This window comes from Eurypyga helias, unplaced genomic scaffold (assembly GCF_000690775.1).
Source record: "Eurypyga helias isolate BGI_N326 unplaced genomic scaffold, ASM69077v1 scaffold9143, whole genome shotgun sequence".
In the NCBI taxonomy this organism is placed as follows: Eukaryota; Metazoa; Chordata; class Aves; order Eurypygiformes; family Eurypygidae; genus Eurypyga; species Eurypyga helias.
Genome location: NW_010241814.1, coordinates 27,786 through 39,834, shown reverse-complemented (window position 1 = coordinate 39,834; position 12,049 = coordinate 27,786). Strand labels below are relative to the sequence as shown.

Here is a 12,049-nt window from a genome sequence, read left to right as displayed (position 1 = left end):
ATCCTCTGCAAAGAACAGTGGTAGTGACCTGCCGTCGCTGCCCCTTAAGCCCTGACGAAACACTGGCCTAAGTGGTATTTAATTTGCAAACTCCCTTGAGATGGTAACGCTGTTCACGGGTGAGTAAACAGAATACAGGATGCAAGGATTCAACACATTTTTCCCTGTCAACTTTAATTCTACACAGCTATTTTAAAATTATATATTAACTAAAAGAAGTTAATTGCTATTTTACCACCTTGCACTGGTTGAACAGAGGATCAGTACTCAGGAGACTCTCCCATCAGGTTCCAAGTCCCTATAGCACATAGTTCCTATTTCAGAAACAAATTTGAAGCAGAGTGTCAGTCACACTTTATGCTTGAAAACAATGTATCCGAACACAAGTGGTTAATATTTCCATTGTACCTGCCAGTGATTTGGTATATTAGGTTACCTAATGTATTGTCACTGCTTGTTTCAAATTCTCATATGTAAAAGGTAAGCTTTTACTACTCGAAAAGTTTAAATAACAGCAGTGTTGTGTGTGGATGGCTCATTGCTGACTCATTTCTCGCTCATTTAGATGCGCTGCAGAGACGCTAGTCTATACTACTTGAAAGTGCAATTGTTTGGCTTGATTAAGGGAAAAAAAAAAAGCTTCATTAAAGACAGCCAGCCTTAAAACAGTACCCAACATGGTGGGAAGTAGAAAAAGCACATAAAATATAAAGCACTCAGAGACAAATAATTTCCCATTAAAAAAATAATTTAGTTAAAACCAGAATGAATTCTATCATCATGCAGAGATTCAGCAAAAAGGTACAAAAGAGAAGAGAAGGCACTGGGGAGACTTTATTGCAGCCTTTCAGTACTTAAAGGGGGCTTATGAGAAAGATGGGGACAAACATTTTCAGAGGTCCTGTTGTCACAGGACAAGTGGTAGTGGTTTTAAACTAAAAAAGGGTAGATTCAGACTAGCTATAAGAATAATTTTTTTTACAGTTAGGGTGGTGAAAGACTGGTGCAGGTTGCCGAGGGAGGTGGTAGATGCCTCATCCCTAGAAATATTCAGGGTCAGGTTGGACCAGGCTCTGAGCAACCTGGTCTAGTGGAAGGTGTCCCTGCCCATGGCAGGGGGGGTTGGAACTAGATGATCTTTCAAGGTCCTTTCCAACCCAAACCATTCTATGATATCTACCTATCTCTATGTATCTATCTCACATTTTCTTTAAAACATCCATCAGTGTAACTGTTGGTGAGTAAGCAAAGAGTAGCTCTGTTTAAAAATGAGGAGAACCAGAGCACCAGGCAGACAGACCCTGTGCAGTTCAGAACCTGCAGGGTGGGCCGGTGATGGAAGCCCCAGGACAGTGCCCACACAAGTCATAAACTGGAGCCCAAGACCCAACCAATTTCCTACACTTCTAATGCACATCTTTTACAAATAAATATGACACAGTGGCAAGGTCAGCAAAGCACAGCACAGGAACAAATGCCTGGAGGAAGCAAATGAGTAATTTGAGATCTACTTTACGGGCAAGAACAACGTATGACCTGAGCTAAAGCCTGAGGCTAGGAGGCTGAGTACAGCAGGATCTGCGCTTGAAGACTTGGGCTGCGCCCTCTTTTGAGGATGGCTGCAGGTCAGGTTGGACTCAGGGGACAGACAAAAGCACCAAGCTCACAGGAAGCCGGGATACAAGACAGAGGGCTACAGAGGGCAGGAAAGAGGAAACAGGCTGGTCAGAAGAGGAAGCAAGGAGGAAAGTGGGGCGCAGATAAAGAAGGTGGGGGGAAAAAAAAGCAGGGCTAAACAAAGAGAAAGGCAAAAAAAAAGTAATTTAAGCCATTCTGTAAGTGTGTAACAAAACACAACCTTCCCTTGAAAAGGAAAAAAACCAAGAGAAAAAAACGAAGAGAAAAAAAACGAAGAGAAAAAAAAAATGTATCAGTTCAGTTGTTCTTTGCAGGCATTCACCACAAATTGCCAGAATGCAAATACATTCCCATGCTTGGTGTGCAATCAATGTTTTCCTCTGCAATATTTAATCTCATTTATCAAGCTTCTTAGTACAAATTAAGTTACAAGGTAATCAATTAGACTGAAAACACAGCTTGTTTCATTGTTTTAATTTTGCAGTGTAAGCATATTCACCCTAATTTAAGAATTAGCTCATCAAAACCCATGAAGTGTTTATATAGCTTGGCTTTTTGTCATTCAAATTCCTCTCCTGGATCATTGTGAATACATCAGCCAGAAGAGTCCCAGCTACAATTTTAAAGGCTTGGCAGAAAACGCATGCAGGGAAGGAAGAGGGGAACACGTAGAAACCACAATGCAGTGCTGGGGGTTGCATTAAAGGAACAGATGACTCCGGAAACTGCTGCTCTTTTCCAGATTAACAGACAAACTCCCTAAGGGGCTGCAGCCCATTTTCTCCTGGGACACCTTCTAGGAGGGCTCCTGCAGAACCTGCTGCTCTACAAGGGTAGAGCTGCACGGATGGGCCACTTCCGAACCCAGAGGGACCTGCAGCTGCTGGCTGCAGACTCAGGTTTTCCCATGAAGTGGCCCTTGTTCTGGCAGTTTTGATTAAAAAGATGATTAGGGCAACTGTATAACCTGGGAGCCACCTCTTCAGTTTCATGGAGGTGGGGGCTTGGGGTGGAGGGGTTCTGTTGTTTGAGGTTTTTGTTGATTTTCTGTTGTGTGGGTAGTTTGGTGGGTTTTTTTAATTTGTTTTTAAACTTTTCACTTCTTTCCAGTGAAATGCAGTTCAGAGTTATTTTCAGTGAAGTTCTTGCTTAGCTGAGCAAGTCATCGCTTCCTGAGCGCCATGGGGGAAGAGGTAAAGCCCAGCCCCACCGACACCACGCGTGCACCTGCAGTCTGAGTGCTGGCCCAAACGGGAGCGAATGCAGCAGGAGTTGCGCTCCCGACCCCCAAATGAGCAAGCAGAGGGCAGAAAGCTAGCATAATCCTTGCTGCTAGGGCCAGGGGGGCACAGGGTCACCCCTTGTCCAGTCTTTCAGAGGGCATCTCAGGGGGAAGTGGGAGGAGGCAGCAGAGTGATGGAAGTGGGGCAAAGCATGCTGCTGAGCACGGCCACGGGCTGACAGAGGAAACGTTATTAGCCTTCACTTTTCTGACAGACTTCAGTGTTCTAACACTTACACATGGCAAAGTGATCAACCCTCGTCTCCAGACATGTTTAAGTGGAAGTGATCCAGGATGACTGTCAACCCTCCCTCTGTCCCCAAGTCCCACTCTCCATGCCCAGCAAGCAAGAGCCAGACACCTCCGCTCCCAAACACCATTTCTGTCTGTAGGCAGTGTGGTTTTCTGGGATCACATATAGGATCCAGGACTAAACAGACTAAAAGCTCTTGGTCTTTGTATTATATTTCTGATTTAGAAGTAATATATTATACCTATAACAGCCCAGTAACTGACAGAGGTCCCTTCAGTGCTCTGCCTGACTACAGGAAGGGAATAGCTAGGTAACATTATGAGCTCTAGTTATATGTTTTCTACTTTCTCTATCCAGAAAGGGAAGCAATAAAAGTCTGATTGCTGGCCAGCGAGGACAAATTTTCATTAAAACAGCTTTGAATTGGTTTATTTGCTACTGTTCAACAACAATCAACCGGATGATTTTTTTCCCCTCGACAAAGCCCCTTCCTTACAAGATTCAGGACAGAATTTGCTTTGTAGAAATGACATCTACAAATGAATTCTTATCTACATAAAAATATCCTTTGCATTAACTTTATGAACACACAAAACAGCTATATCTGAAGTGCCTGGGAATGTAGCTGAGATGTTCTCTTCCCCCATCCCCATATGTGAGGGCCCAGTCCCATATGCAAGTATAACATGTCTCCAAGAAGCACATGCTGGGAAGTTCAAATTAACGGAAACCTATACTTCAATTGATTTTGTGGTCCAAAGAATTACGCTGTATTTGCAGAGAGCATGAAAAGGCTATCTGTTTTATACGTGGGTGTAAATTCAGCAGAATTACATGTCTTAAATGCGCGAGAGAGAGAGTCCTCTCAGTTGCTCACACATAAAGCCAGGGAGCAGAAAGATATAAACAGATGGTCTTGAGACTTTCCAATTACAAACCTTTTTGGCAATATACAACTGGAGGATTTCCAAACATTTGTCACTTTGACACCACTTTGTGTTAAGTAATGGGATTTTGGTACTTATAAATTCTGAAACATGCTGCAATCTGAAGACCAAAACCCGCTATGTAAATCAGAATTATCACTCAAGGAGTTTAAGTCACATTTTAGAATAGGTACCAATCTAAGAGAAACATCTCAAAAGGCATAAGGGAAACTATTTTTAATTTGATGCTTATTCATAGATTCACTAAGATTCTGCATTAGAGGCAGAAGATACAAGCGACTGAGCAGGCTGGGCACACTCACCCTGTTACTGACGCTGTAAAACTGAAACCCACCATAAGGATAAGAGGCAGACTGCTAAACACAGCATCCCACCAGACGAAGAAATCTTCCACCCCACAAGGAACCATTACCCATAAACGTTTGTCTTGGTTTGCAAGATGACTGCAAACAAAGGAACTTTGAAATAGACATTCCTCCTTTTGATTGGGGTTTTCCCCCCCCTTTCTTTTAAAGAATTGCAGTTCTTTATACATTGAAAGATTAAGGATATCTTAGTTTATCATTTGCAAGTCTTATTTTCAGCAGGTTATTAAAAAGGGATTAGCTAGCACTGGGGTGCACAAAAAGTGTATAAATAGAAATGAGTGGGCACCTCACACGAGCTCAGAGACGCGTGTGTGCATGCACATGTCTAAAACAAGAGCTAGCTTTAACACTTGGACAATTGTGGCTTTTGGAACTCAGATTTACCTGTGCTCCCATTTTGACCTACCACAGAAACTGGAAGTGAGGGCTCAAGCTAACAATTTCATGAAGTAGTAATCATGGATGCACAAATCTCCTGTTTTTGAAGATGCAGAAACACCCCATCATGGGGTTGAAAGGAAAAAAAAAAAAGTAACTTACAGCACTTACTTTACAACTGTGTAAGTGTATTAGTACTCCAGGTTTTCATTTGACATCAGGAAAATTAACTACATGATGACATGCTCAGTTCCACAGCTATAGATACCCCCACCTTCATACCAAAGTGCGCTACAGAACCTTACCAGACTCAGAAGAGAAACCCAGGTACAGAACCACACTCTCCACCCTCACCAAGTTATTCTTTCAGGTTATTCCAACGTGCAGACTGAGAGCTATAAACATCTTGGGGTCATGTAATGACAGCTAAAGAAGAGAGGCACAGAGTGGCCACTAATTTAATTCTGCACAATGCTGTGGGGGCTTTAATACCAAGATTTCTTTCAGAATCTGAATTTTGTCTTGGGTTTCTGAAATTATCCTAGCCAGTGCAAGTTGGTGAGAAAACAAATTTTAAATTTATTACAGCAATGGTAAAACTGAAAATATGTATGAGAAGACACAGTACTTACCACTCAAACAGAAAACAGCACTGAGGAATCTTCCCAAAACCAGAGGCAATGCTTTCTAATATAACCCAAACCATGGCTGTAACTTCAAAATCACAGCCGGTACAAACCAGAAACGGAAAGAGTTGCAAGCGTTCGTTAGACTGGTCAGAAGCCATCCAAAATTAGGACTACTGTCCAATGATGTGAATCCTTTATATGAGAAATCTGCTCTAAAACCAGAACATAAAACCTGTGCTTACTTGTTATTGGTAGGCCCCGTTGCCAAGACATCCGACTGCAACTTCGGGAAAAACCCTTGTTCGTATTTCCCTTGGCCAATCTTCATATCAAGTAAGTGCGGGTGGATGGCAGTGTGATCGATCTTCATCAGCCGCTGCTCGATGGACTGGGCTGCAAGTTAAGTCACAGGTGAACAACTGCGTTGCAAACCACCTGAAGACACGTGCTACGACAACAGAAGTGGTCATGCTCCAAACCCTGAAAACGCTCTAAGAAGTTGAATAGTGACTGTAGACCCAGAAATCTGTCGCTTACCGAAGTAAGGAAACATCCGTGCTGTTATTTTGTTATTTTGCTTTTAGTTTCTTCACCCACACAACTAGTATTGGCGCAAACAAGTTAGCCGTTAAGCAAACGGGTGTTTATGGGAGCCTACGAGACGGGTTGTGAATCGGCAAGAGCAGTGCAATCCTTCCCTGCAACTCAGTGTTTGGCTTTGGGGCTCCTGCAGCAGAACGAGACCTCTGAGGCCAGCCACAACTCGCTGGGGGGTCGGGCACCTCGCTTTGCCCCAGTCACATCTCCCTGGGGGGGCGACACCCAAGTTTTGCAAACATCTGGCACCTGTAATGAACCTCCCCTTGAAATTGTACGTGCCATTACTGGATGAGAGGCCTTCCAAAAGCATCGTTAACTGTAGCAAGGCCTGAGCAGCATCGAGAAGATGAACAGATGCTTGGAAACAGGGGAGGCTACGGCAAAACCAGAGAGGGCTTCCTGGGAATCTGGGCTCCTCTGAGACTACTGCGGTTCAGTTTTAATGAAGTAATGCTTCAAGGATGCGAGGATTTCATCGCAAATCTTGAGCAGGATGAAAATAAAATCTGTCACCCTCTCAACACTGAGTCAGATGCACTGTGAAGGAGAGGGGAAAGGTGGTGTATGAGGGAAGGCAGCATTTAATTAGCAGCTTTAATATTCACCTCTTTATAGCCCATCCATTAATGGGCAGGCCTATTCTTTTCAGCATATCACGACTAGTGAATAAATATGGAAAGTGTGGAACTAAATCCATTTTCAATTTGTCAAGAGCAACACAGAAGTCCTTTCCTATTTCACAAAACTGTGACGGGAAAGAAACTGTCATGAGATTTAAATACATTATCATTAGAAACTCGGCAGCTTTTTTACCTTCTCTAGAAAGAAATCACTTTGTATTATTTCAGAAAAAAGGACTGGGTAGTGTGGTGTCAGAGCTTTGTAGGGTTCTGAAAACAGTAGGTTAAACAAACAGGTGCTGGATTGGTGCTGGGATCACATATACTGTGAATAGTAAAGATGAAGGAAAGTTGGTATTACAATCAGTTTGCTGCTTTTCACAAGACAGAAAATGAGGTTCCGGTGCTACAATATCTATCAAAACTAGACGCTGCATAGACAGTTGACCTGCAAATTAGAATTGGCTGTAGGTAAAAAAAGGTAAGCAGACACAGGATTTCTATTTCTGTCATATTTATAACAAGCAAAACACTCTGAAGGTATTAAGCCAAACAAAAAAACCCCAAAAAACCCCAACCCAAACCATGAGAAATGTGTTTGCCCCACCTCACTAATGTGTCCCAACAAATGTACGAGTACAATTTCCCTGTAATACTTAGAAATTAAGTAAGTACTTGCACAGTATGAAACTCAAGTATAATTTGAAAGTGTATCCTGTGACAGTAAAGGGAAAAAAAATCCAAACCTTAAGTACACAGGGTATTGCTCATTAACACTGTGCATCTATTGCTGAAGCTGCTAAATATGTCACACAGGATTAGGTCCCCAGCATCCCCCGCTGCTCCCACCAAATGGCGTAAGGCAAAAAAAGGGTACTTTTATGGGAAAGGGGAGATGAGGCCAGAGGAAGAGACACTGGGGCTCAGCTCCTCAGCATGGCTGGCACTGGTCCCAACCCCATGGTGAAGGAAAGCTCTCCTGGCAACGGAACAGGAGCTGCCTGAAATGAGAATGCCCAGCTCCCTCGTTTGGTTTGTGTTTACTAAAGGCACCAGCCCAGAAGAGCTCAAAGGAAGGTAAAGGCTCCTGCTGGTTTTGGTGTTGAAAAGCATGCTGAAGTTTTTGCCTAGAGAAAATAAGAACACGGCTGAGACCTTCTCAGGTAGCTCTAGGGCTTCCTCAGCAGCGGCAACGCTCAGATGACTGAGTACCTATATTTCTTAAGGCTGACATTGTACTTCTGAATATTTTACTAGCCTGTCTGAACATACCTGCTTCTTTCAAAGTGCTGCACTTCTGATAGTTGGATGTCCGCAGCGCAGGGGCCCTGACATTATATAGCCTTATTTTCTCAATCCGGGAGTCAAAAACTCGCAGAAAAGGGTCCTTCTCTTCCCACTGGGAGATTATCTTATTGTCTATGAAGGTTGCAAACATCTGTGTTTCGATGAAGTGTGAAAGGAATGGGAGGTAAGGCTCAGGTTGGTCCGAAAGGAAGGAAGCCTGAAATACAGAACATCTCATTAGTGCCACGTTCTTGCCCAATGTTGAGACGACAAGCCATCCTGCAGCAGAGAACCAATCCAGCAGCCAGGCTTGGACAAGGCTTCCCCACCAGAATAACACCTCTCAGGGAGAACAGGATCCACCTACGAAGGGTTTTGGTTGATGGGTCACCTCTTCAGTCACGACTGAGAAATAAGCAGTCGCAAAGGCTTCGCGACAGCTAGAGTTAAGGTAAAGTAGAGTTACCGAGGCAGTGGCTGTGCTGCCAGCTTTTTCAAAGCAACCTAGCAGCTACCACCCACAGGAATGAGCCCTGGGCAACCCACAGCACGACCACTGCCATGTGTGTCCACTTGGACCTCTGGTCTGCGCATCCTTGCTTGGCACCCGGTGACATAAGGTGTCAAACACATCAAGGAGTCCACAACGCTCTTCAGCTAATGCACTTTTATGAAGCTAGGCAGGACAATTAAACATAATCAACTCCAATTACAATCAAGCCAGTGCCTAGGTCTCTAACTGAGCTTTGAAAACCCTAATCTTAACAGCCCAATTTATTGTGGCAGTACTAGCAGAGTTTGGCCAAACAACCCCCTCCTTTTGAATGCTGCACTGTTCAATTCCTGAATACAAACAAGACCAGTGAAAGGCATGGAAGCATTTTTTTTTTTAATCAAAAACTGACTCAAATCAATATTTAGTCTGTTCCTGACTGTTTACCGCTCTAACTTTCCCCTTGGAGAAGGACTTGCAGCTGAAAAAGCTGATGGCTAAGCGTGCTATCTACTTTGCAAAGTCACTTGAAAATAACTCTGCAAGCTTCCAAACGTTTCTCATTTCTTTTGCTGGCCTACAGTCTATTTCCCCATTTCTAATCTCAGCTTCCTTTTCACTTTCATGTACACACTACCACAGAATCATAATCTTACTCTTCTGCCATAACGATGTGATAACCTTCTACAGAAGAACATTTCTCATTAACAGAAAGCCCTACTGTGAGATCAGGAAACAAGTAAGACTGCATTTGTTTTTTGTCCCATGTGTACACCTATCCTTTCAGCAAAGAAAAAAAGAAAGGAAGGAAGAAGTCAGTTCCCATTGCTACCCTTCCACCAAACCCACTGCAGAAGCCCCATCAGCTGAGCAGACACCTGCCAGTTTGGTTCGTACAAGCCAGGACATCTCTGACCAGCTCAGTGGATCTAGTCTCCCCCTCCCAAAAGCACTTTCAGATGGAAAAATAAATACATAGCTATCTTTACTTTGTCAAAGTTTTGCATTTGTTCCCTGTTTGTCAGCCACGACTCCATATCGGGGGCAGCCTGAATGACGAAAGCCTCATAGTCTGCAAACATCTGCGTGAAGCGGTTGGCGAAAACCTCGCGAAGCTGCACGTTCAGTTTGTAGTCCCTCAGCTCCAGCTCCTCACACGGCAATTTCCCATCCTTCTTCTCCGCGAGGGGAGCAGTGATGGTCATTTTTTCCATCGTCACGCCCGTTCTCTTGGCGAGAGCTTGCAGGCGAGCAATTGTCTCGTTGCCTTTCAGCAGCTCGTACATGTTGAGGGCATTGCCGGGGATGTTCCCATTCTTCTTGTCGTTGACCAAGTCGCTAAGAACCAGGTTCTTGAGTTTGGTGGCGCTGTCACTGCAGTGCAGGTTACCCTCTGGCGGGATCCCAAACTGCAGGAGCACCTCGGAGATTTCCTGGATAAACTCCAGCTTGTTGGGGAACTGGGGGAATTCCTCTGGCAGTTCGATGAAATGGTTATCAATGTCTACAAAGCACAAGTTTGCCTGAAATACAAAGAAAAGTTTTAAAATGAATGCTCAGCGCTGAACTGGTTCCTCTGGTAAGTAGCCCTGTTTTCCCAGGGTGCTTCCAGACAAAAGGGCAAGAGTACATAGGAGACTTAAGCTGTGTCATCTAGCCTGTGACATTTCAGATTTCAGTAAAGCTGGGGGTCAACTGGATGGCAGTGATTTAACGAGTAAGTAAAGCCTCCTTTCCTCTCCTGCTCTCCTGGGACTTGCAAATCCTAAACTTCCCACTGCAAAGATTTGATGCCCCCTCCCAGACCAGACAAGGACACACCAGCAAGCAGGATGCCCAGCACGACTTCTCAGCCCACGTAAATACTATTTGCGTGAATTAGTGCATCTCAAGGGCACGTTTATTTTACCAGGCAAAAAGCCTCTGTAGCTGTGTTACCAAGGAACAAGATGTTCACCGAGAAAGATGCTGCTGCTCTGAGCAAAGCTACAGAACAGGGTCCCATGCAAATCCTTTGGGATCATGTCAGAGTATAGCTTGCCCACTGGAGGTCTAGCCCCATTTCCTCACTCCCCCTTACCCTGTTTCCATGGAGGCTTTTAACCTTGGCAATTCCTCTGCCCAAGATTTAAAGAGTGCTCTTCGACAGCTTTGCTACACATGGAGATGGATCTCAGCCCATGAGATTAAAGATAAGTGAAGACATGAATCTAGCAGAGCACATACTTTTACTAGGGAAGTGTCAATGGGGGGGATGGAAGAACCCTACATAAAAATTAATTACATTGCAATTACTCCTGAGGGTGCATTTGCAGAATGAAAAACAGTAATTGATCTTCTGAACTGCAGCTTACATCTGAAATTCTCTGTCTGAGTGCACTGTGCTGAATAAAATCTTAAACCAGGTCAGATTCCCAAGGTGCTGAGCTCCAAAGGGTTTTGCGCCGGCACAAAGCTGCGGAACCAGAGAGGCAGGAACCCACAGGGCAGCAGCAGCATCAGGGTCTTTGTTAGTCTGACTTGGCCATTAGCACAGCTCCTCCACCTTCTCCAAGGAACTTTCAGTGTTCTTTACTGCTCACCCAACACTGCGGGCTACTCTTCAGATTACATGCCCAAAAAGGGCTTGTTTTCCTCCTTTTGCAAAAAGGTTAACTTTCAGCAGCACAAGACATACCACAGCAAACATGGTCATATTTTGGATATTTCAGAATCGTGTTTAACATTAATCACATAAATACTTGAAAGGGCATTAGGATTCATCTGATAAAGCAGAAGTGTCCCTTCAGCTCACTTTTTGATAATAAATTTGGACTGCACAAAGAAAAGCATTCCTTCATATAAAACAATTCGCTTTACTTAACTACACAGCTATTAAAGAGTTGTGGTATGCGTCGGTACGGTTCTTAAGCTCAGGGACTGTCTTCTTATCTATCAATATTTCATTTCAAAGGCTTTTTCATTTCAGCTCTGCATATCATTTACAAAATTTGAAAAATGAGATTAGGATTCAGAGAACCCTTGGGGAATTGGTCTCACTTCTCTCTTCAAAAACATCTGCTGATTAAAGTTAATGCAGAGAGATTAGTAACCTTAAGACAGCATGATGGCCAGTTGTTAGAATTTTTATCTCTAACAAACAAATGGTTTCTATTTAGACCAAGAGCTTGAAAAGCTAGCCCCGGCCTGAACAATAAAAGAATGCTAAACCACTCGCATGTCGAAGGATTTTCTCTTTTTTATTGTCTAGAGGAATGTGTGATTCAAGATCTTCCCTGTTCCATACCCCTTTTCTCTTTTTTTCCCTCTCCCACAGTTACTGGACCTGTGGTGTTCATAAATGTGTGCTGATATTTTTCACTCATTTGTTAAACAGCATAACAGGGAGGGGGGTTTCTACCACACTATTACTCTTCCCTCACCGGTGATATTTAATTTGTTATTCCAGTGAGACTGCAAGCCTATCACATTAAAATTTTAATTTAAGGAAAATGAGCGCTTTATCTGCTAACTAAAAGCATATGACTAATAATTCTAAAAATCACAGTAATTAT

The 12,049-nt window shown here is 43.5% G+C and overlaps 1 protein-coding gene across 1 annotated transcript in view; it reads right to left on the bottom strand.

The window, feature by feature from the left end:
- LOC104503060 (DENN domain-containing protein 5B-like) overlaps window positions 1-12,049 on the bottom strand; it is a gene marked incomplete at both ends in the record, with an annotated part of 50,624 nt that overhangs the window by 18,796 nt on the left and 19,779 nt on the right. The window contains 3 exon segments of the mRNA XM_010148872.1: window positions 5,738-5,888; window positions 7,988-8,219; window positions 9,485-10,018. Of these exon segments, the coding sequence (XP_010147174.1) occupies window positions 5,738-5,888; window positions 7,988-8,219; window positions 9,485-10,018 (917 nt within the window).